This window comes from Culex quinquefasciatus, chromosome 1 (assembly GCF_015732765.1).
Source record: "Culex quinquefasciatus strain JHB chromosome 1, VPISU_Cqui_1.0_pri_paternal, whole genome shotgun sequence".
NCBI classification, from domain to species: domain Eukaryota; kingdom Metazoa; phylum Arthropoda; class Insecta; order Diptera; family Culicidae; genus Culex; species Culex quinquefasciatus.
Genome location: NC_051861.1, coordinates 17,990,830 through 18,015,442, shown reverse-complemented (window position 1 = coordinate 18,015,442; position 24,613 = coordinate 17,990,830). Strand labels below are relative to the sequence as shown.

The 24,613-nt window shown below is 42.1% G+C and overlaps 2 protein-coding genes across 2 annotated transcripts in view; both read right to left on the bottom strand.

Annotated features, from left to right (window-relative positions):
* Nucleotides 1–9,342: 9,342 nt before the first annotated feature.
* On the bottom strand, nt 9,343–10,095 carry LOC119765994 (mediator of RNA polymerase II transcription subunit 15-like). Its single transcript, XM_038250308.1, has one exon. The coding sequence runs from the start codon at nt 10,093–10,095 to the stop codon at nt 9,343–9,345; it is 753 nt and encodes a 250-aa protein (XP_038106236.1).
* A 93-nt stretch (nt 10,096–10,188) lies between these two features.
* Nucleotides 10,189–24,613, bottom strand: part of LOC6035429 (headcase protein) — a 115,438-nt gene continuing 101,013 nt past the window's right edge. Inside the window, exons 3-6 of the mRNA XM_038248141.1 lie at nt 13,829–14,017; nt 12,128–12,216; nt 10,468–10,567; nt 10,189–10,398 (exon numbers count right to left, since the gene is read on the bottom strand). Of these exons, the coding sequence (XP_038104069.1) occupies nt 10,225–10,398; nt 10,468–10,567; nt 12,128–12,216; nt 13,829–14,017 (552 nt within the window). The 3' untranslated portion in view covers nt 10,189–10,224. The remainder of the gene's footprint in view (nt 10,399–10,467; nt 10,568–12,127; nt 12,217–13,828; nt 14,018–24,613) is intronic.

Here is a 24,613-nt window from a genome sequence, read left to right as displayed (position 1 = left end):
ATGACTTTTGGAAATGAAAGAATGATTAGTAACTGTCTAAAATAAAATCCAAAAACTAATTAAATGTTGTGTTAATAACCATTTTTGACAGATACGATAGTGTAGAACTCCATTTGCCAACGGCAAAGCCAAACCACCACTCCTGTCAAAAAAGGTAAACGATTAGTCGTCAAAGTTGTCATCGGTCAATTTGCTGTCAGTAGTAGCTTTAGTTCTCCAAGGGTGCACCCACAATTCGGTTTTAAAAATCACATTTCAGTACGGGTTGGTAGCCAAATAACAGACGCTGAGTTCAGCACCAAATCAATCACGATTTGACTCGTCACTCAATACGTTTTCACAGACTTGAGTTACCTCTTTTTTCATTAAATTTTGTAGTTGAAATTAAAAATTCTCAAAATCTGGCAACACTCCTGCCCAATTGGAAATCCATACACGTTTCGCGAAGTTTGATCGAAGCAGTGTGGGATTTTGGCCAATTTGACAACACTGCTGCCAACGCCAAACAATAGGGGTAAAATCACAGTTTGCATCGATCGCGCTGTCAATGTTTTGGTTTTGTTCGTTTGTTTGTGTTCGCTTCGGCCGCCGCGGGCAGTGACATTGTGGCAGACATTGCTTCGCGTTGTAAACAAAAGGTTTTTGTTTGTTTATCGATAGTTACGTTGTTTGTTTGTTTGCTAGTGTAAACATTTAGATATTTCTACGCTCTCCCTTTTATGTTTTGCTTTTTGTCATGACAAAATGGTGATTTATAGAATTAATTTTCGCGGAAACAAAATGGCGTAAGCTTTTGTTTGTTTTGTTTTAAAACTACAACGGGAGTGGGGGACAAATGTGTGCGTGCGTGGCTTCTTCTTACTAGGTAAAGTATACGTATAGGAATATAGTTCGTGCTGTGTTATCTAATACATCTAGAGCTTTGCCTTTGCGCCTATCAACTAATGTGTGAGTTTTTTTTCTGTTTTGGATTAGTTGTGTTAGTGTTAGTATTTCAGTTTTTAAAGTTGTTTCTTTCATCGCTTAACATTAGTTAAATTAAACAGTGATTAATCATCTTGCTCTTGCGTTTTGTTCAATATTTCATACGAGTTTTGTTTTCGTTTCGTTTTTTGTTTAGGACTTTGTCTCTCTCTCTCTCTTTTTGTTTAGTTTTATATTTGTTTGAATGTAGGTGTGTATTGGTATCGCTACAATGACGTTATGTTTAGATGTGTGATGGTTCGTTCACTCGCTCTCACTCACGCATACTCACTCGAAACGAACGGTCCTTACAATATAGTGTGGTGTATATTAGTGTGAGTGTGGGTGTGTGCATGGAAAATTAAAAAAAGTTGGAACTGTGAGTATGGACTGAAAAATATAAAAAAAAAGTTATTCGATTCTGTTTTTTTCCGATTTCCTTCCCGATTGGCGATCAAACTCTTTCCGTCTCTTTCTTCAGATATTCGTTCCCGCTGAAAAGGTCTTCTTATATTGTTGATATTTCGCCGATTATGATGTTAGTTGGCTGTGACAGCGATTGAAACACATGCAATTTCAGATGTTAGTATGGATTGTTTTTCATCATTTTTGTTGTTTGTTCTAATCTTCTTTACTAAGTTAATCTGGGTGTCTGCTTACGATCATCAATGAGTATATATATATGTATATTTGTTTCATTTCATCAAGTAAATATCTTCCATTGTTTATAATTCAAATGTGGTTGCATTTGCATTTTCATCTTATTAGTCAGTGTTGTTTTCATTTAAAGTCTCTTCATCAGTTCTGTTTTTTTCTTCTGTTATTTTTTTTTCGCTAACTTGTTTCCTTCGTGTTTACATATATTATTTGCTTATTTATGCTTATAATCGGCGGCAACCGTGTGAGTGCCACAAACTTCTAATACGAGTAGAGAAATTCTGTTGGGCTTCGTGAGGTTCTAGCTTGCATGCTGGTAGTTGCTCAAAAGTTGTGTGCGTTGTTTTCTTTGCTTTTTCATTATTTTGATTCCTGATTTTGGTTTTTGTTTAGACTTTTCTGTTTTCGTTTTGAGGTTCTGCTGGATTATCTGAATATGCTAGGAAAAAAAGTTTCTACCGACATCAAGTGTTATGTTTTCTTACAATATTTCAGTTACACTTCTACTCAAGTGTTTGATTACTTGTTGGCTGAGTTTGTGAGGGTATTCGTGAGAGTTTGTTATCTGGCATTTGATCTAAGTTTCATCCATTTAATTAATTGTCATATCGAAGGAAATGATTTGTTTTTTTTTGTTGGAAGGAAACGGGAATATTTCATTTAAGAAAGTTTACATTATCACCAGTCGCTTGATTTTTTTCCTCTGTATTTTCACTATATCGAACATTTTCTTGTTTAATGAATCTACGGTTATATATTGGATTAAAATGCCTTCACCTCAAATATTTCCAGCCCAGCTTACTTTTCTCTCTCTCTCTCTTTATCTTGTTCCTTTTATTTGAATGATGTTATTTTAAATATAAGTTTGTGTGTGTTTGTTCGCAATCTTCCCTTTAATTTACTTAGTCTCGATTAAAAAACCGTTCCAGTCTTCTCTTTTCCTCTTATGTATGGGTGTTGTTTTGTTTCGTCGTGTTTTAATATACGTTTTATTCTCTAGTATTTTGCCATTTTGGAAATACAGACATGGGGAGAGGGCAGGGTATGCTTTTAAATAGGGAATTTCGACCTTGCTCTTTGCTGATACCGGGAAGAGTTTTCGAGGGAATGATCGCTAGGTTTAATTTTTGATAAATTTTCCACCTTTTTTTACTTTAGAATGTTACTAGTGCTAGCAAAAAATTTAGTCTATTAATGTGGTTTGTTTTTCTTTATACCTTATCATGTTTTCCCCGATTTTGAAATGTATATTTAATTTAAATGCTCTTCTTTTTCTTAACGGTTTGCTTGTCAATTGAGACGAATGGGTAGCATAAGTGGAATCAACAAAAATCGAAAAAAATACTAATCAAAATTATTGCTTTTCGCGAAGATAGAAACGTTTGGAGCGGGTGCAGCTGGAAGGTGAAAATGACAACCTTCTGTCAAATTTAGCAATCTGCCAAGTTGTTTCCCAAATTAACTGAGTTATCCCTCCGCAGCGTGTACAGAAAATTTGACAGTTCGCCAAATACCTCCCAGCGCTGCAGTGACCGTGCTGCCAAAGCAAAGGATTTTTTGTTCTCGTTACAATTTTTTCAGGAGATCATTCGCTTGAAGTAGTTTCACACTCCGATTTGGTCCACATACCAGCCTGTATGTCTGTCGTTAATATTTTTGTTTTTGTGATTGTTTCTTATCAATTAGACCGTTCTCATTTCTTCCGCTGCTCGCTCGCTCTCTTGATCTCTCTCTCTCTCGCTTTCTTTTCCTTACCCAGTTCGATTGGACCATATCGTTTTGATCGTTTTGTATTTGCTTTTTTCTTCCCGAAGAGGTGCCGATTCTTTGGTGGTGTTGAAAACAGTTTCAAACGCAAATTTTAGGTTAAATCAGTTTTGATAATTCAGTATTTCATGATTTTTGGCAATGGTTGATCCAAACAACAAAAGTGATTTATTTTAAATTTTTACCGTGGCAATAATTTATATTTTCCTCGTATGTTTTCGATTTAAAATGGCAGTTTTCACTTATTGATTTGATTTTTCCTTCTCAGTTTTTTTGACCCCGAAAAAACACAGTAAATATCACAAAAATACGGTTTCTTGTCCGTGGACCTACGATGCTTAATTTATACCCTTCTAATACAAAAAAGTTGTTTCTTTTACAGCCCTAATCACTACACAGTCGATCCTAAAGAGGTGTGTTAATGCTTTTGGAGAGATTTGGGGGTGACTTTCGAATGCCGATTTTTTGTTTTTTTTTCCTCACAAAATTAAGGACGTGTATTTGTGCCAAAGAGAAATCAAAACCAAAATCAAAATTACATTTCTCCACAAACTTTTCTGTAGCCTCTGTCTCTCTCTCACTCGCACTCGATTTTTTCTCTTTCAATTTGCATTCTCGTTCTCTCTCTATTTGTTTGTTTTATACACTTAAGGAAAAATCCGACAAATTTACACTACTACAAGCTAAACTTATTGACTATCACTAGTTGTTAGTTGGTTTGCAAAATTTATATATATATTTTTTTAGCTTTAAGAGGATCGGGACTGTGTACATTTACTGACGTTTTCTCATTCTCAGAGCTCAATTTGCATGCATTAGAGTATGATTAATTTTATGTACACCACAGTAGTAGGAAACTCACTCACTTGGTTTTATTTCGAGCAGTGTTTTTCTTTTCTATACATTTTGATCCTATTGTTTGCTTACGTAACCCAGAGATGTATGTGTTGTTTGTGTTCTTTTCTGCGTTTTAAATATTGGCTTAGCAAAGACAAAAACCTATTCCCTATTCAACATCGACTAAATCGCTTAAATATTTGCTTTGTTTTTTTTTTTCCTTATACGAAGTTTCAAACATGATTACAGTACTTTATTCCGGAGGGGGAAAACAATTTAGCATTAGTTAGGTTAAGATAGAGCAATAATATTATGAGGGGGGAAAACAAATCGAACTAAGGACACAAGAGAGAAATTAACTTGATATATTTTATTTAATTTGTACTTGAAGCTTGTTTTGTTTTCATTTAATAATATAGTTTAGTATTACTTTAGTTTGTTTTCGTTCTTGATTTAGAAATATATGAAAGGTAGTTTGTGTTATTTGTTTATATCTTTCCTTGTTTTGTAAGAATTAATTTAATAGATTTATAGATTTGCCGCGCGGTTGCCCGCCAAACAGAACTGGCAAAACAAATGAAAACGAAAAACACGTTCGTCCTAACACTGCACTGGAGGGATGGAAGGTAGAATTATAATGATTCTTTACTTGTTTAGTTTTGCCTCTTTTTCTTGCCGCGATTGCCACTAAAAACCAGTACCGTAAACAAAGTTGTAATAGCAAATTTGAGTTTAGCGATTAAAGTGAACTACAACTAGACGATTTCTAAATTTACCCAATAATAATTAATGACAATAGAGTACTGCGCGTTTGAAACAAACATGTCTACGATTAGAAACGCGCGTAAGAGTGACTAATTGGTGCGCCATGTTCCCTGATTTCCCTTGGCAACACTGTCCGTAGCTGTCAAAACTGACGTTTGAAGGGAGCGGGAGCGCGCTTGCACGCGCAACAGACCTTGCTTTGATTGGATGACGGTTCGTTCCGTGTTGTTGTCGCTGTTGTTGTTGTTTTCGTCTATTCCTGAGGTATTCTGGCTTGTTTTGTTTGTTTGTTTGTGTGGGTTTGTATTTGTTTTACTCTCTCTCCTATTTTGTGTGTGTGTGTTTTTTTTTGCATAAACAATCATTTGTTTATCGCTCTCGTTCTCTCTGTGGCACAGCATTAGTCAACAATTGTTTTAACCATTTCACTATTCTCTCTCCCTTTCTCTCTCTCTCGCGTGGCTGAGGTAGCTCCGGTGTCACCTGTGTGTCTCAAGTTGTACTTGAGGGTTTCACGATTTGTTTTGTTTGTGTTTGTTTGTTTCGCTAGCTTAGGATCACATTGTTTTTGTTTACAGCTTTGACTACGGGCCTGTAGGTGTGCGCGCGCGCTCACACTCTTGTGGGCGCAGTGTTGCCAGCTGATTGCTGAATGGTTGATGGCAGCTGTCAGAATTGATTTTGAGGTATCGGTGTGACGACAACGGCGATCAATCTTCCATTTTTTGTACATCTCTTTGTCGCTGTCACTCGCGTGTCGTGTCACAGTGCTGCCAGTTTTGTTTTTATTTGTACATTTAATATTTGTTCGCTTCCCATTGGTAATCGCTAGTAATATGTATTGTGTCACTGGGTGAATAATGCTCGTGAATTAACTAAATTGTGTTTAGTGTTTTCTTGCTCAAGATTTGTTTGCAACAAAACGGTTTCCTTTGTTTGTATCGGTGTTCTCAGTACTGGAAGAGCTTTTGTTTACTTTGCTTTGTTTTGAGATGTGGGCGTCGAGTTGCTTAAATATTGCAGTTTACGTTACTACTGTTCTCTGTTTAAGTGTGTATCCATTTATTTGGTGAGAATTGTCTGTTCTAACTCAACGTGTATCCATGACGTCTATTCAATAGTATTTGGGTAAACCGGGGGGTTCGCAGATTAAATTTAACTAAAAGCGTAACATTTCTCAAACTAAACTGGACAAAAACGACACCTTACCTGCTAGGAGGAAAAAACGTACATTGATTCTAACCTGCTACTATCCATATTTCAATAGAGATATATATTTTATTATATAGTTTCAAAATTCAAGGAAAGAAAACATCCGCCGAGGGGTCCAACACCACAAAAACGCGCCCCTTTGCTTGGAGCTGCCCATTTGTACGTGTTTTCATCAGATGATCTGAGAAGTGTATTTTATTTTACTTTTTAAATGTGCGACCCTCTCCCGAGGTCCCCTCCGTCGAGAATCCATCCGAGATCGCGATAAAATTTGGTTAAACATAAAGAATTAACATAATGGATCGGTCAGCCCGAATCAAAGCGGGCGACTCTATGCATGACTCTTTGAGACCCCTCGTGCAGTGCCGACTAATTCTAGTGACATCTAAGGGGAGGGCGGGGACTTAATTGTTACTTTCAAAGGTTAGTAGAAACAAGGATATGTCAACATTGTGTGTGTGTTTTTTCCGCTTACAATCTACAATACGATCTTAAAGTGCTGTATTTCATTTAGTTTACTTAACATAGCTTTTATATTATTTCGCGTTTCTCTTCACCGAGGGGTCCCCCGATGGCGTGGGACCACAACGGCCTAGCAAAGGAATTCGCTTCACGTTTGCCCTCTTCTAATCCTTGTTTAACAACCAAGACTTAGTGTGTGTTTTCGTGTTTTTATATTTTCAAGTTGATTTTGCCTTATTGCCTTATTCACTAGTTTTTTCTTCTTCATCTTATAAATTTTTCCCATTCTTATAGCAATTACTCAAGCGCTCGTACACATTCATACAATTGTTTGTTTTTAGAAGTTTTTCATGGTGTGAAACGAAACAAAACTCAAAAAGAAAATGCATTTCTGTTAATCGACATCCAATTGTTGCTCGGAAATAAACACGTCACCAGCTGTCAAAATCTGCTGTCAAATCGGATCCCCCCCGCTCAAAAATGGCGGGGAGAGAACTCTAGGATCAGGAGTGAAGGGGACGTTACTTACTTAGCTACTTTCCTTAAGTATCCGTATGCAATGTTTGAGTGTGTTGTATACGGTTTGATTTTTAAAATCCTACTCTAGAAATATGACCGAAAAATAATGGCCTGCTGCTTTTATTGTTTGCTCTCTTTTCCTTAGTAGGCATTAGTAAAGGAAGAGAAAAACAAGTTGTTTCCAATTTTTCCTTACAAGCTAAAGATTTTCGAAATGTTGACGTAAAAAGCGAGAAATTAGATTCCTATTATTCGTATCATTTTCACGTCAGAGTTAAAAAAACAACCATTACACACATTTACGAGGAAAAATTATCACCAGTTGTTGTTACCTTTTATTAATGTTACTTGCTGTAGAGTACAGACAGTTTCGCTTACAGACAAAATTGTAAACAAGTTTACCGAACGACGCTTCCTTACAGGATAGTGGGGGAGAGGGGGGAGGTGGGGCACGAGGCAATGGGGGAAAAGGAGGAAATTTTCGCGGTGCGCTTTCCAAGGAAAAAAAAATAAGTCCCTAAAACCTAACCTCGCAATCGATTCAGTTCAGTTTACTTTTTTTGGCATTTTTTCCGAGCATTGAGTGACCCCTCGGCACGAATTTGCGGTGAAACGCCACTTTGACAGCTCCTGCACACTCGTTCCGAGGGTTCAAATTTTGATAAATTTTCCCATTTTCGCCGCTTGTTTTTTTTTTTTTCGTGCTAATTTACGTGTGCTTTGCAGTACAATTTTTGTTTGTGCAGTTGATTTTTTTCGTTTCCGTTCCGAAACCAAGGTAAAAGTTCATCCAAAAGTTTTTTTTTTGTTTTGCCTTTATTTGTTTCCGCCATGTAAAACGCTTCGTTTCCAATGTATATCGACGAAAAATAAGATACCGAAAAATACTTCTTGTTTACTCTCTAGCCTTTTCGTTTTCTCTGTTAGACACGCCGAGAAAAAAAAGAACTTAAAAATGGCGTCGCGAGTTTTTGAAACCCGTCCGAACGCCCCGTTCTCGAACACGCAAACGCACAGTTCTAGGTCTTAGCCCAAAAAATGTAATCACAAGATGCTTTTTGTTTTTTTTTTCAACTTTACGTTCACCCACTTGCCACGCTGTTGCGTGTAAAAATTCGAGAAAATTACATGAAAAAATGTATCGTGTTTGCTTGTTTTCACTTGCTCTCTCTCTCTCTCTGTCGCTGTAATCACACACGGAGGAAAAAAATCATTCCATCTCTCTCGCTCGTTCGTACCACACTCATAAATATTGCTTGCTAATCGTTCACTTTTGCATCTGTGCCTATATGTACAGGGTTTTATATTTTTTTGTTTTCTCTCTCGAATATCTCTAATAATTGTGTATGTAATGTTTGTTTTGTTTTGTGTAAGTGTGAGTCGTCCGTAAAATTCTGTTTGTTGTCTCGTGTCTTCTTATAAACTTCTAATGGGTTAATATTACTTAATGTTTGTTTTCTTTTGCATGTGATCTGTCAAAAATGCACGCTTAAGCCTAAACGAAGAATACCTGAATTTTCCTCCAATTTTTGTTTAAACCGCTGCGCGTAGCTTGACGCGCCGCGATTGATTGTAATGCATTTGTCGATACGCAATTCCTAACCTCGGCGAAACGCACGAACCGCCGGTGATATAAATGTAAGCGGCCGTGCGCGCGCGCCCGGTTGTAAGCTTTACACACACAGCGATGAATCGAACCGAATTTGTTTGTTTTTTGTTTTGTTTGGGTTTTGCCTAGTTGAAGTTTGGCGTGTACACAAGTGTCAACCGAAAGAGCATTTGTTTTTAGATACACTGGGTTAAATTTTGTTTGTTTTGTTGAGTTTTTTTTTGTTAAAGATAGCGTTGATTTTGGTTTTCTTAAGTTTATGCCTTACTCGCGAGATTTTGCTTTGCCTTTTTACGATATACATTTTTAAGAGTGAGTCTTAGAGGGTATTTTTTCAGTGTTTCAAAAAATACATCTACACAACACGGCAATATCCGAATACAATAAAAAAACACCTTTGCGAATACATATAGTGTAAACGAGTAATCGAAAAAATATATTTTTATATACTTTAAACGTTCAAAAAATAATAAATTGAAAACTAATAGCAAAAATAAACGCGAAAATAATAAAAACGCAATCGAACTAAATAACAAGGTTTAAAAATTGCTCTAATTGTTGATATTAAGATAACTGAGAAACTCGTCCGAGAAGAGCTGCTGGGTTGCGGGGGTCGTGGTGAGTCCCCCGAGCCCGAAGCTGGAGCTAGATCCAGATCCGGCACCGACCGTTCCCGCCAGTCGCAGCGATTTAAGAACGTTCGTACCGGACGCAGCCGGTGGTGCGGTGGCTGCGTTCGGCGTCCAAAGCGAACTCAACTTACTGCCGCTTCCAACCTCCATCGGTCGGAGCAGCTTTGTGGACTCACCCCAGACGCTGCGTGCCGACGGTTCCGGCTGCTCCGGAATCATCCAGATCGAGCCGAGTGGCGACGCTCCGGACGCTGCCAGTGACGGCTGCTCGGTGGCTGCGGCGGAAGCGACCTTTGGAGTGGAGTTTTCCCAAATGCTCGGCGAAAAGCTGGGCGATTGGGGCTGCTGCGGCTGGGACGGATCGAGGACCGCCGTGGCCCACGGATTGGAACCCGTCGGAGGAGGTGGAGGGGAATCTTTGCTAGCATAACTACCTGTGGCGGATTCCGGCGATGACTTGGCAGGTGGACTCTGCGGTGGTCCACCCCAGAGTGACTTGTTGCCCCAGATGGCGCCCAGCTGTTGCTGGGGCTGCGCCTGCGGCGGTTGGTTGGCAGTGGCCCGGCCACTGCCCGCGTTGGAGTCCCCGGTGAAGCCCGAGTCGATGCTGCTGGCACTGCTGGTGCTGCTCAGATTGCGCAGCTCCTGGATGAACGAGTTCATCGCGGCCATCGTCGCCGACGTCGACGTCGAGGTCGACGCAGTGGCCAACGGTGGCGGGGACGGAGTTTCCTCCGCGGCCAGGCTTCGACTCGAGGTCGAGGTGTTCAGGGGCTTCGGGGACTCCAACGGGGCCTCATGTTATGGCCACTGCTGGAACAGCTGCATCGGCTGCTTGGTGTAGCAGTAGCCGAGCGGCTTCACAAAGTGCGTGTCCTGGGCGTGGCAGTACGGACAGGACACGCTGTGGCTGTAGTCGCTGTAGAAGTTGAGCCGCTGGTGCGGGTGCAGGAGCAACTTGAAGCAGTTGTTGCACTGGAAAGTGGAGGAATCGAAACGGTCCATTAGTTATCTACAGACTACGGGGTCGACAGTGATGCTTACCTTTAGCCGTTCGGTGCAGCAGGGCATCGCGGCGAAGATGTCGTACGAGTACATCGTACCGAGAACCAGCGAAGAGCCGTCCCACTTTTGGGCGCAGAACCTGAAATTTGAGAATGTTGAGAAAAGGTTAAAACTACATTTATTTTGGATTTTGAGCAAAAACAGTTGTTCATGACGAGCAGTAAAGTCCCCGTGAAAAAAATATGACAGGTATCATTTGTGCTCAAAATATGTATTCTCCTCTAAGAGTGTCGTATTGTAAACAAAGTGATGTAATAAATAAACATCTTCACGCACATTCGAAATCATTCCAATTCCGTCAAAGCCAAAGCCAAACGGCCTCAATTTTTAACTGTCAAAGCGGAAGCAATTTACTGTTCGCCAAAAATAGAGAGTATTGTGATCGATCATTAAAAATTGTTTTTTTTTTTTTTGCAAGAATGAAAAATGTGTGGCTTTTGAGGACCTGGGATTATGTCAAGAGACCTTAAGGAAGTTGAAGACGAGATCGTATTTTTTATAATTATGAATGGAACTTGTTTATGGAGTCGATGCGATTGTATCCATCCAGATACTGTCTTTATAGTTTGATTCCGTTTGAAATTCTGGTTTAGTGAAAATCCATTCTGTTTGTTGGATCACCTTTGCAAGAATTAGCCATGTTTTTTCGCTGGATCAAGAAGAGTTGCAGGATTCCAAAATCAGACAAGGAATTTATCTGTGACATTGTAGAATTACACTCTCGCTGCAGTTCTTCGTCGATCGAAAAGCTACAATTTTCCAGCAAAACATATCAAAAGCTTGAAAAACTAAAACACATACTACTGATTATAAAACAGTTCAATTACTAGTAAGAAAAAGTCATGCTTGTGCTTGAACATCCTCCTACTTTGTAGATGTAAACAAAGTGGGATCATTCGAAAATCACGTTACGCATTCTCTCTATTCAACACTCAGGCCAAACCTATTCAAAAATGAGTAAGTGATTTAATGACATTTTTTTAAAGATCTACCATGATTTGACATTCGCCCAACTTACTCATTTCTACTCTTTAAGTTAACTAGAATGAAGTTTTCAAAGCTCGAATTTCACTTTTTTAGTTGAAGCTCAAAAAAGTTTAGCCACCACCAAGTAATTCATAACTTTGCATAATCCTGCTCCTAACTCAAGGAAAAAAAGCGCTCATCCCACTAATATCCGTCTGTCCCCGGTCGTCCTCGTGACAAAACATCCCCAACACAACAGCAAGAACTTTCGTCTGGCTGGTGACCCCAAACGGACGCCGCCAGGACAGCCGGCCAAATCCACCACCAGGGCACTCATCAATCATAACTGCTTACTTTTTACCCATTCCCGTGCCCCTCGCTCGGGCAGTGCTTTGTGTAATTATGGCAATTATTACAAAAAAAGCTTAGAGGAAACAAACTGAATACATTTAAATCTACTCGATTTTTCCTCGGAAAAGACGCACGGAGGAAAGCAAGGAGTTTTGCTCTCCCATTTCATGCCACACTGGAAAACAAATTGACCAAGCAAACATTTCCATGAAATTTAATTAGAATGATAATCGTGTGGTGTCGTTCGGACCCGCGCCAGGTGCCAAATTAATGGCCAACAGCTGTTTTCGTTTCGTCGTTCCGATTTACCGCCAATAATTACCTGCATCGCACGACCCGGTTCGGCTCGACACCGTCCAGACACGCCATGCAAACCGACGTCAGATATTGGACACGATTCTCGTATTTCACCTGGAAGAGAAGAAGAAGAAAAAGGCGAAAAAAAATGAAAACATTACTTATTAAATCATAAGCGATTTTACGAGCGTTTGATTTTCATACCGCCGCAAGGGACCTTAACCATCGTCGTCGACGAGAGTCGACCAAAGTCGACAAGACGGTGCTGCTGATTTGCATACCGCTCGGGCGTTTTCTCCTTTGCTCGGTGACATTTCACACGAGCACACAGCACAGCGTCTTCGGAGATTTCTTGAAATTTTCGGGAAAGTCACATAAAACCACTAATTTAGGGATGTTTGAGAAGAGATGGTGGGGGAGCAGGCTAACGATATCATTAATTTGTGACGTTTGGAAGGGAAGAGCTTTTCGGGGTGAGGTTTCGTGACCAAGCGATGGCTGTGTAATTGTTGTAATTACTCAGATTGGTTGGATGAGATTGGATAAGTTAGGCATTTTTCACGGCGAAGCTTAGTCTTGAGTTTTGAGTTTTGGCCAAAATTGCAAATCTTCAGTGGCAGTGATTCCCTAACACAGACGTCAATATCAAAGAGCCAATGAAGGGTTTCAGAGTTGAATGCGCTATATCAGGGTAAGTAATTCCAATTGTTCCAGACATCTACAATCGGTAAGTACACTCAACTGTCAATGTCAAAGTACGCCGTGTCAATGTCAAGTGCCCAACTGCAAGGCTGTTACCTTGCAATTCTCACTCGACACACTGTCAACGTAAAAAAAAGTGTATTCATAGGAACTTCCTTTTCCATGTCCTTCCACCACCCCCAGGTCACATCAAACAGCGTACTTGTACGCCCAGCCATCGAGCTTCACGCTCACCGGATCCGGTCCATTATACTTCGTCCGCCGTCAGCCAACCCGAACCCATCTCTCCCCACTTGCCAGTCCCGTGGCAAGTGGAAAACAACACACGCTCAAGCTCCCACAGCAAAAAAAAGGCCTTTTGTCCAGACAAAGCCCGGAAGGAGGTAATGGTGGAAGCTCAGACGTCTGGGCCCAAGGAATCTAGGTCAATGGTGACGGCAGCAGCAGCAGTCTGCACCGTTAAATTTAAACGGAACTTGGAGTTGGAAGGAGGAGGCGCAGAGGTAGAAGCGATTATCACACAGCCCGGAAAGTTCAATGTGCCCCTGAAAGTAGGCACAGCGCTGCACCACCCCGTGGCGTGGAGGAAGTTGGTGAATGGGTGAAAGCAATCTAGCGAGAATCAATATTTGTGTAATGGGTGGGGGGGGGGAGCTTTCGCGGCGAAGAAGCTCGAGGAGGAGACCCTTGCCGTGCACGGCACGGAAAGTGAAAATGTTTTTCTTTCCGTGGCAGACACGTAGTCTGACAGCTGATTGCTAGACGAATGATGGATGAGGGCGAATGAGTTGCATACATACGGGCGCGCTGCCGGGAAGCTATTATTAAGTGCAAACAGAGGGGGAGCGGTGGAGGAGCTTTGAAAGCTCCGGACGATGAATTATGGCAGGTTGTTATAATCGACGTCGTAGACGCCTCCGGCGTCGTCGTCGACGACGATGGCATCAATGGTCAACTAATCGACCGCAGTGTGGGTGTCGTTAACCTTTAGAAGGCGAAAAAAAAACAAGCTGAAATAACTCACCTCGATGCAACCCTTGGCGTGCTGCTTCGGGCTGAGGAAGAACGTTCCGTCGACTAGCGGGTAGCGGTCAAAGACTAGCATCGGTTCCTCGCACAGGACGCACGCGACCCGGCTCTTGTGCTGCGCGGCCAGCGACGACAGGATGAAGAGGCGCGTCTCGTCGTTGCCGTGGTTGCCCTCGTCCTCGATCTGGAAGTTAGAGAGAGAAAAAAAATGATTAGTGGAAATCATCACTTCGATTGCGGACTTCAACATCGAAGTAGCCTTCGGTAGTTTCACATTTAAAATTGATAGTGATTCCCTATTACGGACTTCAAACTCAAGGTACTCAACCTAGATTCTTCAAAGATTTGAAGATTTCAGGTAAGTTTTTGGTGAAAAGTGTTGCAATTTCTGGTTAATCATGAAGTGGTAAGTACATTCTGTCAATTCTGTCAAACTGTCAATCTCAAACTCTGTCAAATTGTTGAACGTTTCGATTTTGTTCACGAAATCTATACAACGTTCAACAATGTGCCAGATATCCGAAAGAAACCGCATTCTGTACACCACGCATTTTTGCCGATCCCAGCAAGGAATAAAAATTTCATTAATTTAGGATTATCTGGTTCCTGCGGCAGACACAGAAGATACAACACCACCCTTTCGAAGGACAAAGAAACGAGTACACTTCCTCCGAAACAATTTGGCGTGCGATGCATCGAAACCCTTTCGATTCCGCCCAGCAAAGCTCTTACTCAAGTCCAAAAAAGTCAAGCTGTGGCACCGGGAACCGACAGGGTTAATCCTCCGCACCAGTCAGCAACAATCGAGTATCATTTGGTGTGTTGCGAGCAGCATTATTGTTTGTTCATAACCTCACTTCTTGTTCTGGTGCCAGCGAAATATGAACGAGAAAGAGAGCTATTGGAGCAATGCGAATCGAAGAAATGCAATCCGAGAGCGACATAAAGGCAGAAATACTGAAGCCATTCTTGGGGTTTCGCTACTCGGTCTGAAGGATATTGGATCTCATGTGTAGGTGTTCCACTCGTACGTGTGAACGCTCTTCTATGTATTTATATCCTGCGAAAATATTTGTTATGGATATTAAAACCGAAATTGGAAATGAGATGAAAATTTAATCATATCGGGTTGTGTGGTCTATGCTGGCAAAAAGGAAACCTTTTCTCCGTCCTGGGTCCCAACTGGGTATCTCGCACATGATATGGGTTTGACTGCGACCTGTCGGAAAGTTTTGTCTGTCTGACACCTTTGGCGGAAGAATGGCGCAAGATTCTTCTCGGGTTTGAAGTTTGTTGACTTTCGAGTTTCGAGACAGGTAAGAGGATTTAATATTCAAGAGATAGTACACAAATGAAATATTTTAATTTATTAAAACTAGATCTGCTGTCAGTGCTAAAAGCTCAACAATGAGTTGAAGAAAACATCATTCCATCTTAAACCGCATTTTTTTCATTTGACAGCGTATAGACTGTGATTGACAGCATTTTGAATTTATTGGCTGCTTTTTCACACTCTTTTGTGCAAAGCTTGCTAGGATTCCTATCTAACTAGCATAACAGAACACAGAGGCATCGATATGCTTATCTTGTTCAACAAATTGTACTTTAACATTTGAGCGCTATTTGATGAGCATCCAATTTGAAAAGCTCAAAACTCAAATGCTGTCAGTTTCGCAACGTTCCGCGTCAATGTCCGGCTTAACGTAATCCACCCAACATCCGGGATTATCTCCACCATCAACACACAGTCATAATTGGATCATAAACGCACCCCGACTCCGACGTTTGGCCGGAAAATCTTCGACAACATCATTAGACGACGTTAACCTGGCTTTTCTTTGTGTACATTCAAAAAAAAAGCGGAAAAGAATCCTCTCTCGAGACGTTATATTCTCGTTCAACTCCCAAGTGGTTCTGCATTTCCGCTTCCTTTGTTATCCGGGTTCATCGTTCGAGTCGATTTTCCGGCACTCCCGTGACGCGCTGCATTCGAGAAGAAGAAGAAGAAGGAAGAAAGTCAAGCGTAAGATGCGGGTAATAGGATTTACTCGCTTCGTGTTCCTCTAGCGATGCGCTTCTCCATTCAACGCAAAATAAACATCTCAAGAAAGCGGTGCTCACAGGTGCATACACACTCGCTTCCGGGAAAGATGGCGTGCTTTCCGGTAACGAACGGGAAGTTTAATTTAAATGTGTGTGTATTTGCTCAGACAAGATGCTGGTTGCATACTTTAAGGGGTTAAAGCAGCTAATATTCCAAAGAGAAACCCCTTCACAAAAAGAAGCGCTCCAAATTAGACGATTTCGGAATCTGATTACGCGCCGAAGACCAACAAAAAAGGGGTCGACACCTTTTTCTTCGCGTGAACATCGCATGGAGTGGGGGAAAATCGCAAGAAATTTTCACAACTGCGAACTCACAAGTGCACAACCCGTCGAAACGAAACGAAACTACACCTCTCGCCAGGGATAAATATTATTTTAAATTCCCGTCGAGCGCATTAAGCACCTGATCTTTGGCGGAGCGGAAAATCAAGTCCTTCTCGAGGATGCTCCGTTTTTTTTTCTGAAGACGCAAGGTGTAAATATTAAAAGCAGCTATTTTAAATATTTTAAACTCGTTCTATGCATTTTTAACGAGATTGCAGCAGCCGGAGGGCGGGCAAGCAAACCAGATAACATCGGAAAAATCTTCCATTCCTGCGAGAAAGCTTCAAGAAGATATTCGTCGGACTTTTTTTTTGCTGCTGGGCGAGAAAGTGAGCAAACCGAGAGCCATTAGGGCACGGTTCTTCGGGGAGGAAGGTTTTTCCTTTGTCGAAGGTGGCAGAAAATAAAACGAAACGAGAGTGGAATAATTTCTTTTTAAACAGTTTTTTCGTTGCGACGGCGGAAGGAAGTCAAGAAACTCGTTAAGCGAATAAATCACGGACAATATTTGCGGAAATTTTGCGGGAGGGTATTGTTTTAACTGCTTTTTTTTGGGGATGAAATTTGAGGAGCACGGTTGAGGATTGCTTGCAGGGTGTTTGGCATTGCAAAACGCGTTCATAAAGTTAAGGCGGGATTTATGAGTTGGAGGCGGGCAAAGGCGGGCTAGGGCGGGATTGTCCATTTTGAAGAGTTTTACATGTGTTTCAAGATATAATGACGAAAAACATGCCGTTAACCATACACTCTTTCATCAGACATGTCGATTTTACACGCCATTTCGCCGAAATTTGACGCGAAAGCGTAGCGAATTCCAGAAAAAAACTCGTACCACCCACCGTTGTTCTGCGGAACACATTAAAAGCAATGTTCTGCACGGTTCCTCAACCGCTCCAGAAATCAAGAGAGAACGAATGGGACGAAATTGTATTTATGATTATTGCCAATTCTGCGCGTGGACCTCTCCCCGTCTCACGGCGGTGGAATGTTTCGACAAGTCCTCCAACGACCAAAAAAAATGCTGCAAGAAGTACCATCGACGAAAAAGACGAACGCTGGAACGTGACTTTCAAAATTAAATTAAAATATTTACGTAAAGAGCGGTCGTTTTTCTCGGTGCATTTTATTTGTTCATTAAGTGACGTTTCCTTTCTCGACGAGTCGTGGGCGGGCAGGACTCGGTGAAAAGGGTTTCACCGGAGACGGGCGGCGATTTGCATACAATGCGCTCAACCCTTTTGCCACGTTGGCTGGTTGGAATTTCAAAATTTTAGAAATTTTAGTCTCGCCAACTTTCCTCGAAAATGTGTGGTTGTGGTGCGCCCGCTTGAAAAGGGTTTAATTTTTATTGGGCGACCCATTTGCACGTCGTTTCGGGGCGAAATTACACGTGATTACTGTTTGCTTGCTTGACACGAGGTCGCTTTTTTGGTGGGTCGTAATTGCTCTGGCGGGTTACTCTATTATTGTTGTTCAAGCTATTGTCTCCGTCGTTGGCGCGGGATCTCTTATCTGGTCCAGACACAATACGACGTGCCGATTTCGTTGTGGAAATGTTTGTCTCCGATTTTCGGTGCTGCAGCAAACCCCAAATCAAGCGATAAAGTTTGCGGGATAACCGTCAAAACTGACAGCATTTTGGGGATAGCGTTGAGGGGCGGGATTAATCACACTCGCTCTCAACTGTTCATTGCTCCGCAAAACAAACCGCCCCGTACAATTTCCAGCTAAGCTCTCTCGTGGTGATGAAAACCCTTCTCTCAAGTGTTCACCCGCCAAAAAACCGCCCGAAAAAACAAGAGTTCATAAATAAATTTAACTTTGTCCTCGTGCTGGCAAGCCGCCGTCGTCGGCGGCAGCGAAAGCGATGTGATAATCTTACCGTTGAAGAGCTTTCCCGCGCAAGAAACTTCAACAAGGACCTCGAACAGCCGCGAAGATGAACGATGAGGTGCTATAAAATAACTTTGTTACTTTTTATGTTTTTGTTTTAAAAACACCAGGATGGTTTGTGGTTCGCCGACGTTTTTGCTGGTTTTGGAGAAGGCACGATTCCACACGACAATGTCTCGCGGTTATAAATGCAAGCAGAAGCTCGGGCTGCTGCCGCTGACATCCCTCAGACAGGACGGGGCACGTAGCCAGATTCAAAACACGCACTTTTCTCGGTATTACGAGCCAGCCAGTAGCGGAGCGAGCTGGAGGCTCGCTGGAAAGCGATTTATGAAAGCTTTTTTTTCCCGTGTGCACCCGCGAGAAGATTTGCATGCTGTTGACCTTTACACTGGGCTGGGTTAAGGTGCAAATTCTGGTCGACGAGGTCGTAAATCTCGAGAGATATGGGATTCACGAAAAAAGGACGTAGCGTTTTAGGGTGAAATCGTGAGAAATTTGAAAGAAGAGAAATCGAAAACATGGTTCAATTTCACTTTTTTTATAATTTGATGGATTGACAGCATTACTATATCATTGGCAAAAAATTAACAGCATGTACTTACCTTAGTCACGTAACCACAATTACAACAATTAACAGCATTTCACTATTGAACTTCACGTCAGAAAACATGATTAGAAGCTTCTAAGTATATGATTCGAAGTCCGCAATAGAGAAGCTCTTCGATACGTATGGCAAAGTGTGAGAAATCTATTTAAACGATTTCAAGTACATGCTGTCAGTTTTTTACGATGCTGTCAAAATGCTGTCAGTTCAGAAAAATAACCGAACTGCCCTCGTTATGTTGCCTGTTCGAAAACAAACTTTCACCAATCTGTCCGGTCCAATGACCACCGCCGCAGTTTTCCAATTGAAACCGAAATTACTTTTGTGCAAAACTGAAAACTTGAAATCCAATGTCCCCATTGGTACGAACCTAATTTCCAGCGCCAGAGTAAACTTACTTGCCAAAACATAAGAACAAAGAAAACTATCTGCAGCGCACTTTTTCGCCACAGTCATCGTCGTCCACTGCCTCGAAGACCGCCCGTTGGAGTCCCCTTCCCAGGGGGTATTAATTTCGGTTTTATTCGAGTTGGAAAAACATATTTTCCTGCTGCAGTGTCATTCTCGGAGCGAGTGTGTGTTTGTGTAGCTTTTGAAGTGCTCTTTTCCGCAATTTTCCCTGCACACCCAGCGGGTCACACAAACACACAGTAAATGGAAGTTGCAACTCGAAATAAAAAGTGAACAACCAGTCGAGTTTGGGTGGCGGGAAAATAAAGAGAAGGAAGTTTCGGCAGTCCAGACGGTTCGGGGTCATAAAAAAGTGGCAAACTGCTCCAAGAATGCACTCGCACACACACACACAGCACTCGTGTTTTAAAAATGTCAATTTGGAAACGGTGAGCGACTTCCTGTGTGCGACTACCGAGGGGTTCACCGTTGGTACACAAAAAAAAAGATTGTACGTAATAAATTTCCTACTCCCACGTGTCCCACGTCGGGATCCGGGCGGTCTCCCCACGTGCAGCAGTAGCGGGCGGGCTTAATGGTCTTTTCGGTTCGTCGACTGCCGTTTTTTTTCTACTTCGTCTGGCCGGCCAAATCCATCTCACGGTTTTCGGGAACGTTATCCTTAAACCAAAGGACCAGCGAGTAATTAGAGTAGTTTTTAATTGACATTTTACGAGACTTTTGTGTCTGTGCACCGGCTGGAAGGAATTTTAATGGCCCGAGAGGTTGTTGACTTGGGGCCGTGCGTGCCATGTCGCAAATGGCCCGTTATCGATGTTTGATTTCGAACAATTCGCCAGCAATAACCGTTATAGACAGAAATAACTAGGACAATAATCGTAACGTTTGGGGTGTATCGAGCAGTGGCTGTCGATTTAGGAGCTGGAAAGCTTAAATTTGAAGTTTGCAGGAGTTTTTGGACTATTTGCCAACTTTTTCCATCAATCCCGCCCAAATGTCCATTAAGCCCGCCTGGACCTAGTAAATCCCGCCTATCTCTGTCGAACCCGCGTTCGTCAAAACCAACTTTCCCGTCGTCAGAACTCAAATCTCCTCATTTCCGTTCATTTTAGACCACGTTCAAGACACCTCCCAGCTTAATCCCGTCTAACAACCAACGACAACTCTTTACACAAAAGTCCTTTTTCGGCGACGGCACTTGACCGCCGTCTGCTCGCCATAATCCGCTTTGTGTCTCACGCGACGCGATTCCTGACCTCGGACGACCGCGGCTGGCCACGGCATGCCAACGCCATTATTTATGGCTTTATTGATAATAATTTGGTTGCGTTGGGCGGTGGTGGCGGCGGCGTCGTCTAGTTGCTGCTAGACAAAGAAGTTGACGTCAACGTCTGATGGATTCCCGGCCCGCGGTTTCTAGGTCACACCCGCAGGATCAAAGGAATTTTCCGACGTCGGCGACAGGGGGGCGGGGAACTGTAGTTGATGCGATATTTAAATTTTTCTAGTTGCTCTTTTTCTGAAGCTGTTAACGGAGGTGGACCTTCCCGGAACTATGCAGCAAAATTTAATAAACTTTGTCAGCTCCCAACGCAAACAAAGAACTACAGCAAAGTGTTTGGAGCAGCTTTTCCGCTCCTGTCAACATCATTAGCGCGCCCGGCGGGTTGATGAGGGTTTTCCGAAGAGAAGGATAAAATAAAATGCATTTTCACGCGATTTGAGTGCGTTGCGCTTACCGGGCAATCGGAAAACAATCAAACTTTGCCGGGGGAAAATTTGCCCCACAATCTGGAAGTGATTCCGGAGTTCTGTAACTTTGGAACGAGCGTCTTATTACGTGGCGAAAACGGGTGGTTTGGAGTGCACTAAAAATCAATGTTGCTTGAAACGATTCCATCAGGATGAGACGAAGACAAGCTCTTTTGCTGGGGTGTCTCACTAGTTTAGAAAGGGAAAATCTGGTGGCATTTGAGGAGGAAAGCAGGGGTTCTTATTTGGATACTTCTTCTGCAACACGAACATTCTATGTCAAGTTAAAATTTTGAAGAGTGATGGAATAATCTTGAAATTGCTTCTCAACTACGGACGTCAACATCAAGGTACCAACCTCATTGGGTAGGTTGTATTGAGAGTGTTGTCAGGAAAGTACAAAGTGAGTTGTAAGTTTCAAGTTGGAATTTACCAGGGTAAGTAAAAGTGAGAGTGTTCTGTCATACCAGTCAATTTTGTCAAAACTGTTTGGGCAACCCTGCCCTAGCAAATTGCACCCCGTTACAAGACGCTCCACCGGTTGCGTGTCGTACGTAGACGACCACGAAGTGCCACTCAGTCTTGTTCTGAACTCGTGCTAGCATGGAAAATGAATATGTTATTCGCCATAAAAATCACCATCTCGATAGTGAGCGCGTGCGATGTGGTTTGTGGAACAAGTTTTCCTCTGGGTGGCGATGTCTTCTTCTAGGATAGTTTTTTTCCGCTCTACAAGCTTGAAAAAGGATCCCTGAAGCTGCTTTGAAGTGAGGCGGGGGTTTATTATCTTCCAGAGGAGCAGCGAACGCAAACTTCAACGCAGAGGAAGGCACTACTTCAAGCGGATGGCACGTCCCGGAGCTTTTCGCGCGCGAGAAAACATCGAGCACCAGTTGCTCGTTGCAGCAGCTCGTTTGCCGAGATTTTCCGAGCGTTGAGGGGTTGGAAAATTGTTCAATAAAATCAATTCAATGCGGCGAGTGACGAGCTTTGCGGGGGCGAGTTTGGCGCGTACGTGTCGAACAGAAGTCGTCGTCGTCGTCGTCAGAATCAGGAAAAGCTCCCTCTCGAATGCACGCCGGAAATGTACTTGAAATGCGAGCTCGACGAGGGTGTTCGGTTCGCTTCTGTGATGGCTACTTTTGAGGGTGTTTGGCCACGTGGAATAATCGCGAACGTCTGGAGCGAACTATTGAAATGCACGCGAGTGAGCTTTGATGCACATGATTGAACGCAGCTGGGCGGGATTAAAGTTGATGTATCGAGAAAATGTTGAAAATGGTTGAAACTTTGGAGATTTCTAATACGGACTTCAACTTTTAACATTACTTCACTAAACAATCAGGTAAGAACGTGTAGTGTTCATGTGGGAGTAGTACCAATAAAAAACTTTAAGGTAAGTTCATAATACGGAAAATGATAATCAAGTGAAAGTGTTGCTGTCAATTCTGTCAATGTCAAACTTTGATGAAAACTGTAGCAATTCTGAAAAGTTGCTCACAGTTCATCAAACATCATTACGTCTACTAAATGTTAGGCATCAAGCATAGACTGCAGCTCAAAATCTTCAAGCATAAAAACTGCAATGTTACCAAGAGCTTCGTCAAAATTTCCCCGCTCAAAAACCCATCATAACCGTTGAACTTTTCCGTATGCACCGCGTCGTCCCCGTCGTCGAGCGAGGTTAACAGCACATATGAATTACAATTTTCACCACATTACCAAACAGACAACTGCTGGAGATGGAAAAAAAGGGAACCACGCGCGCGAAAAACGCGTTCCGGTTCTCTGTCTGGCAGACCACATTTTCGCGCTGCCATCCTTCCAGCGTAATGCTCTCGACGCTGTGGCAGCCCAAAATCCCGCTGAAATATTCATAAAATATTCATGCCAAAAAAAAAAAGCAACTCGGGTGGTCCAGGCTGGAGAAGCGCAAAAAATATATTTTATTTGCGTATACACACGTCGTACAATAAAACAGTGCGCGCGGGTTGCACTTTTTTTTTGCCCAGACAGAACTTTTGCGGTGGATCAGGTGCCGTTCCTAAATCAGATTTAAACCAGTCGTCGTCGCGACTTGGGCACGAGACGACACGTCAAACACGTGATTTGAGGCTGGACGTGGCGCAAAAGTGTCCCGCGAGAAGTTTTTTCACAGCGAGTTATGCTAGACTTCTTTAAGATTTAATTGGATTTAGGCATCCGATAAGATGCAGCTAACTAAGAAATGATTAGCGTTGTGTGGATTGCATACATCTGACAAGCAATTTTGCTCTCGAACCTGCTTGTTACAACAGAAAGCTTATAAAATTCAAGAAAATTGGTTAGTTAGAATTAATACATGTTTATAAATAAAAAAATAGCCGAAAAAGGCGGAGGCGGGATTTATAAATTGTAGGCGGGCAAAGGCGGGATTGATTATTTAAATGAATTTTGGAGGTTAAGAAACAAAACAATTGAAAATTAAGGTTTTTTTAATCACCTAAACTCTTCAGCTTAAGAAAAAGTCGAAAATTTGTCAGGGAACTTCCATTTGTTTCACAAGCTTAGAAGTTAAGTTGTAAATCAACTTGTTTTCAGATTTTAAACTGGTCAACAACCTTTTCCCTAGAGAGCTCCCCTGAAAATCTGTCAACTGCCAAATTTAAATCAGTCTACAAGGAAGAGACATCTCACTACCAAGCGATGGCATTCTCCCGTTCGTTTAGGAAACGAACGACAAATTCCATTCTCCCTGAAAACCAGTGAACTTTAACCTTCCCAGCCAGCCGCCCAAAAAGCTCCGCACACAAAAGCGCTTAGATGTGAATGAATAAAACATCAACAAGCTAAATTTATACAACCCAAACCGTGCTAGCAGCTATTCAGGAAAGAAGGAAGTCCTGTGCTGCTCCCACACTACTTTGGTGGTTCTTCTTCCGATACACCGAAACAAAAGAAGATTAAATTTATCATTTTCCTGTAGTCATCTTGAACTTCTTCCCGAGAAGAAAAGTTACCATAGTAATCATCCTCCGGATGATGAGCAGCAGCACTCGACAGAAGTCCTCAACAAGAGGGAGCTGTGCGCGTTTATTAAAATGCGATAACAAACTACTAAGTGTGCACTTGTGCAAACTACAACCCCAACTTTGACTTGTGCCTGAACTCAACGGACGAAACAAGACTCGAAATATGACGAGGAGGTACCGAAAAAGTTGGCATCCTTTTGGGAGTGTTTAGCACTTTTAGCGTGTCGCTTTTTTTAGGGCGGGCAAAGGCTTGAAGAAAAGTTTTTTTTTCTCCGGCGATGCTCAGTGCTGTCACCTGCTGTGTGAGAGCGAGGTGGTTCGTTAAACGCTTGGAGATTTAAATATTTATGCGACTTTTCGCCCGGTTTGGGGGGGGGGGTCGAAAGTAGCCAGACAAGATTCGTACGGGGTTTTATGGTTTGGAGGTGATGGTCATTTGAAAGGTGAAAATGTCGTTCAGTTCACAAATCGAGACAGTTTCAGGTCAAAATTCGATCTTTTATGAGGAGGGGTGATTCGAATCAACTCAGAGTTGAACTTATGTAAAAATGGCGTTAAAATAGAAAAGGCGGGATTTATAGATTTTAGGCGGGCAAAGGCGGGATTGTGTTTTTCACTTGCTATTTTTACATGAAACAAGTTGCAACAGTCGCTTTAAATTTCCAGGTTTTCCAAA

What these genes read in the sequence shown, in the direction of transcription:
- LOC119765994 (XM_038250308.1), bottom strand. Translation starts at nt 10,095, where the DNA reads ATGGCCGCGATGAACTCGTTCATCCAGGAGCTGCGCAATCTGAGCAGC.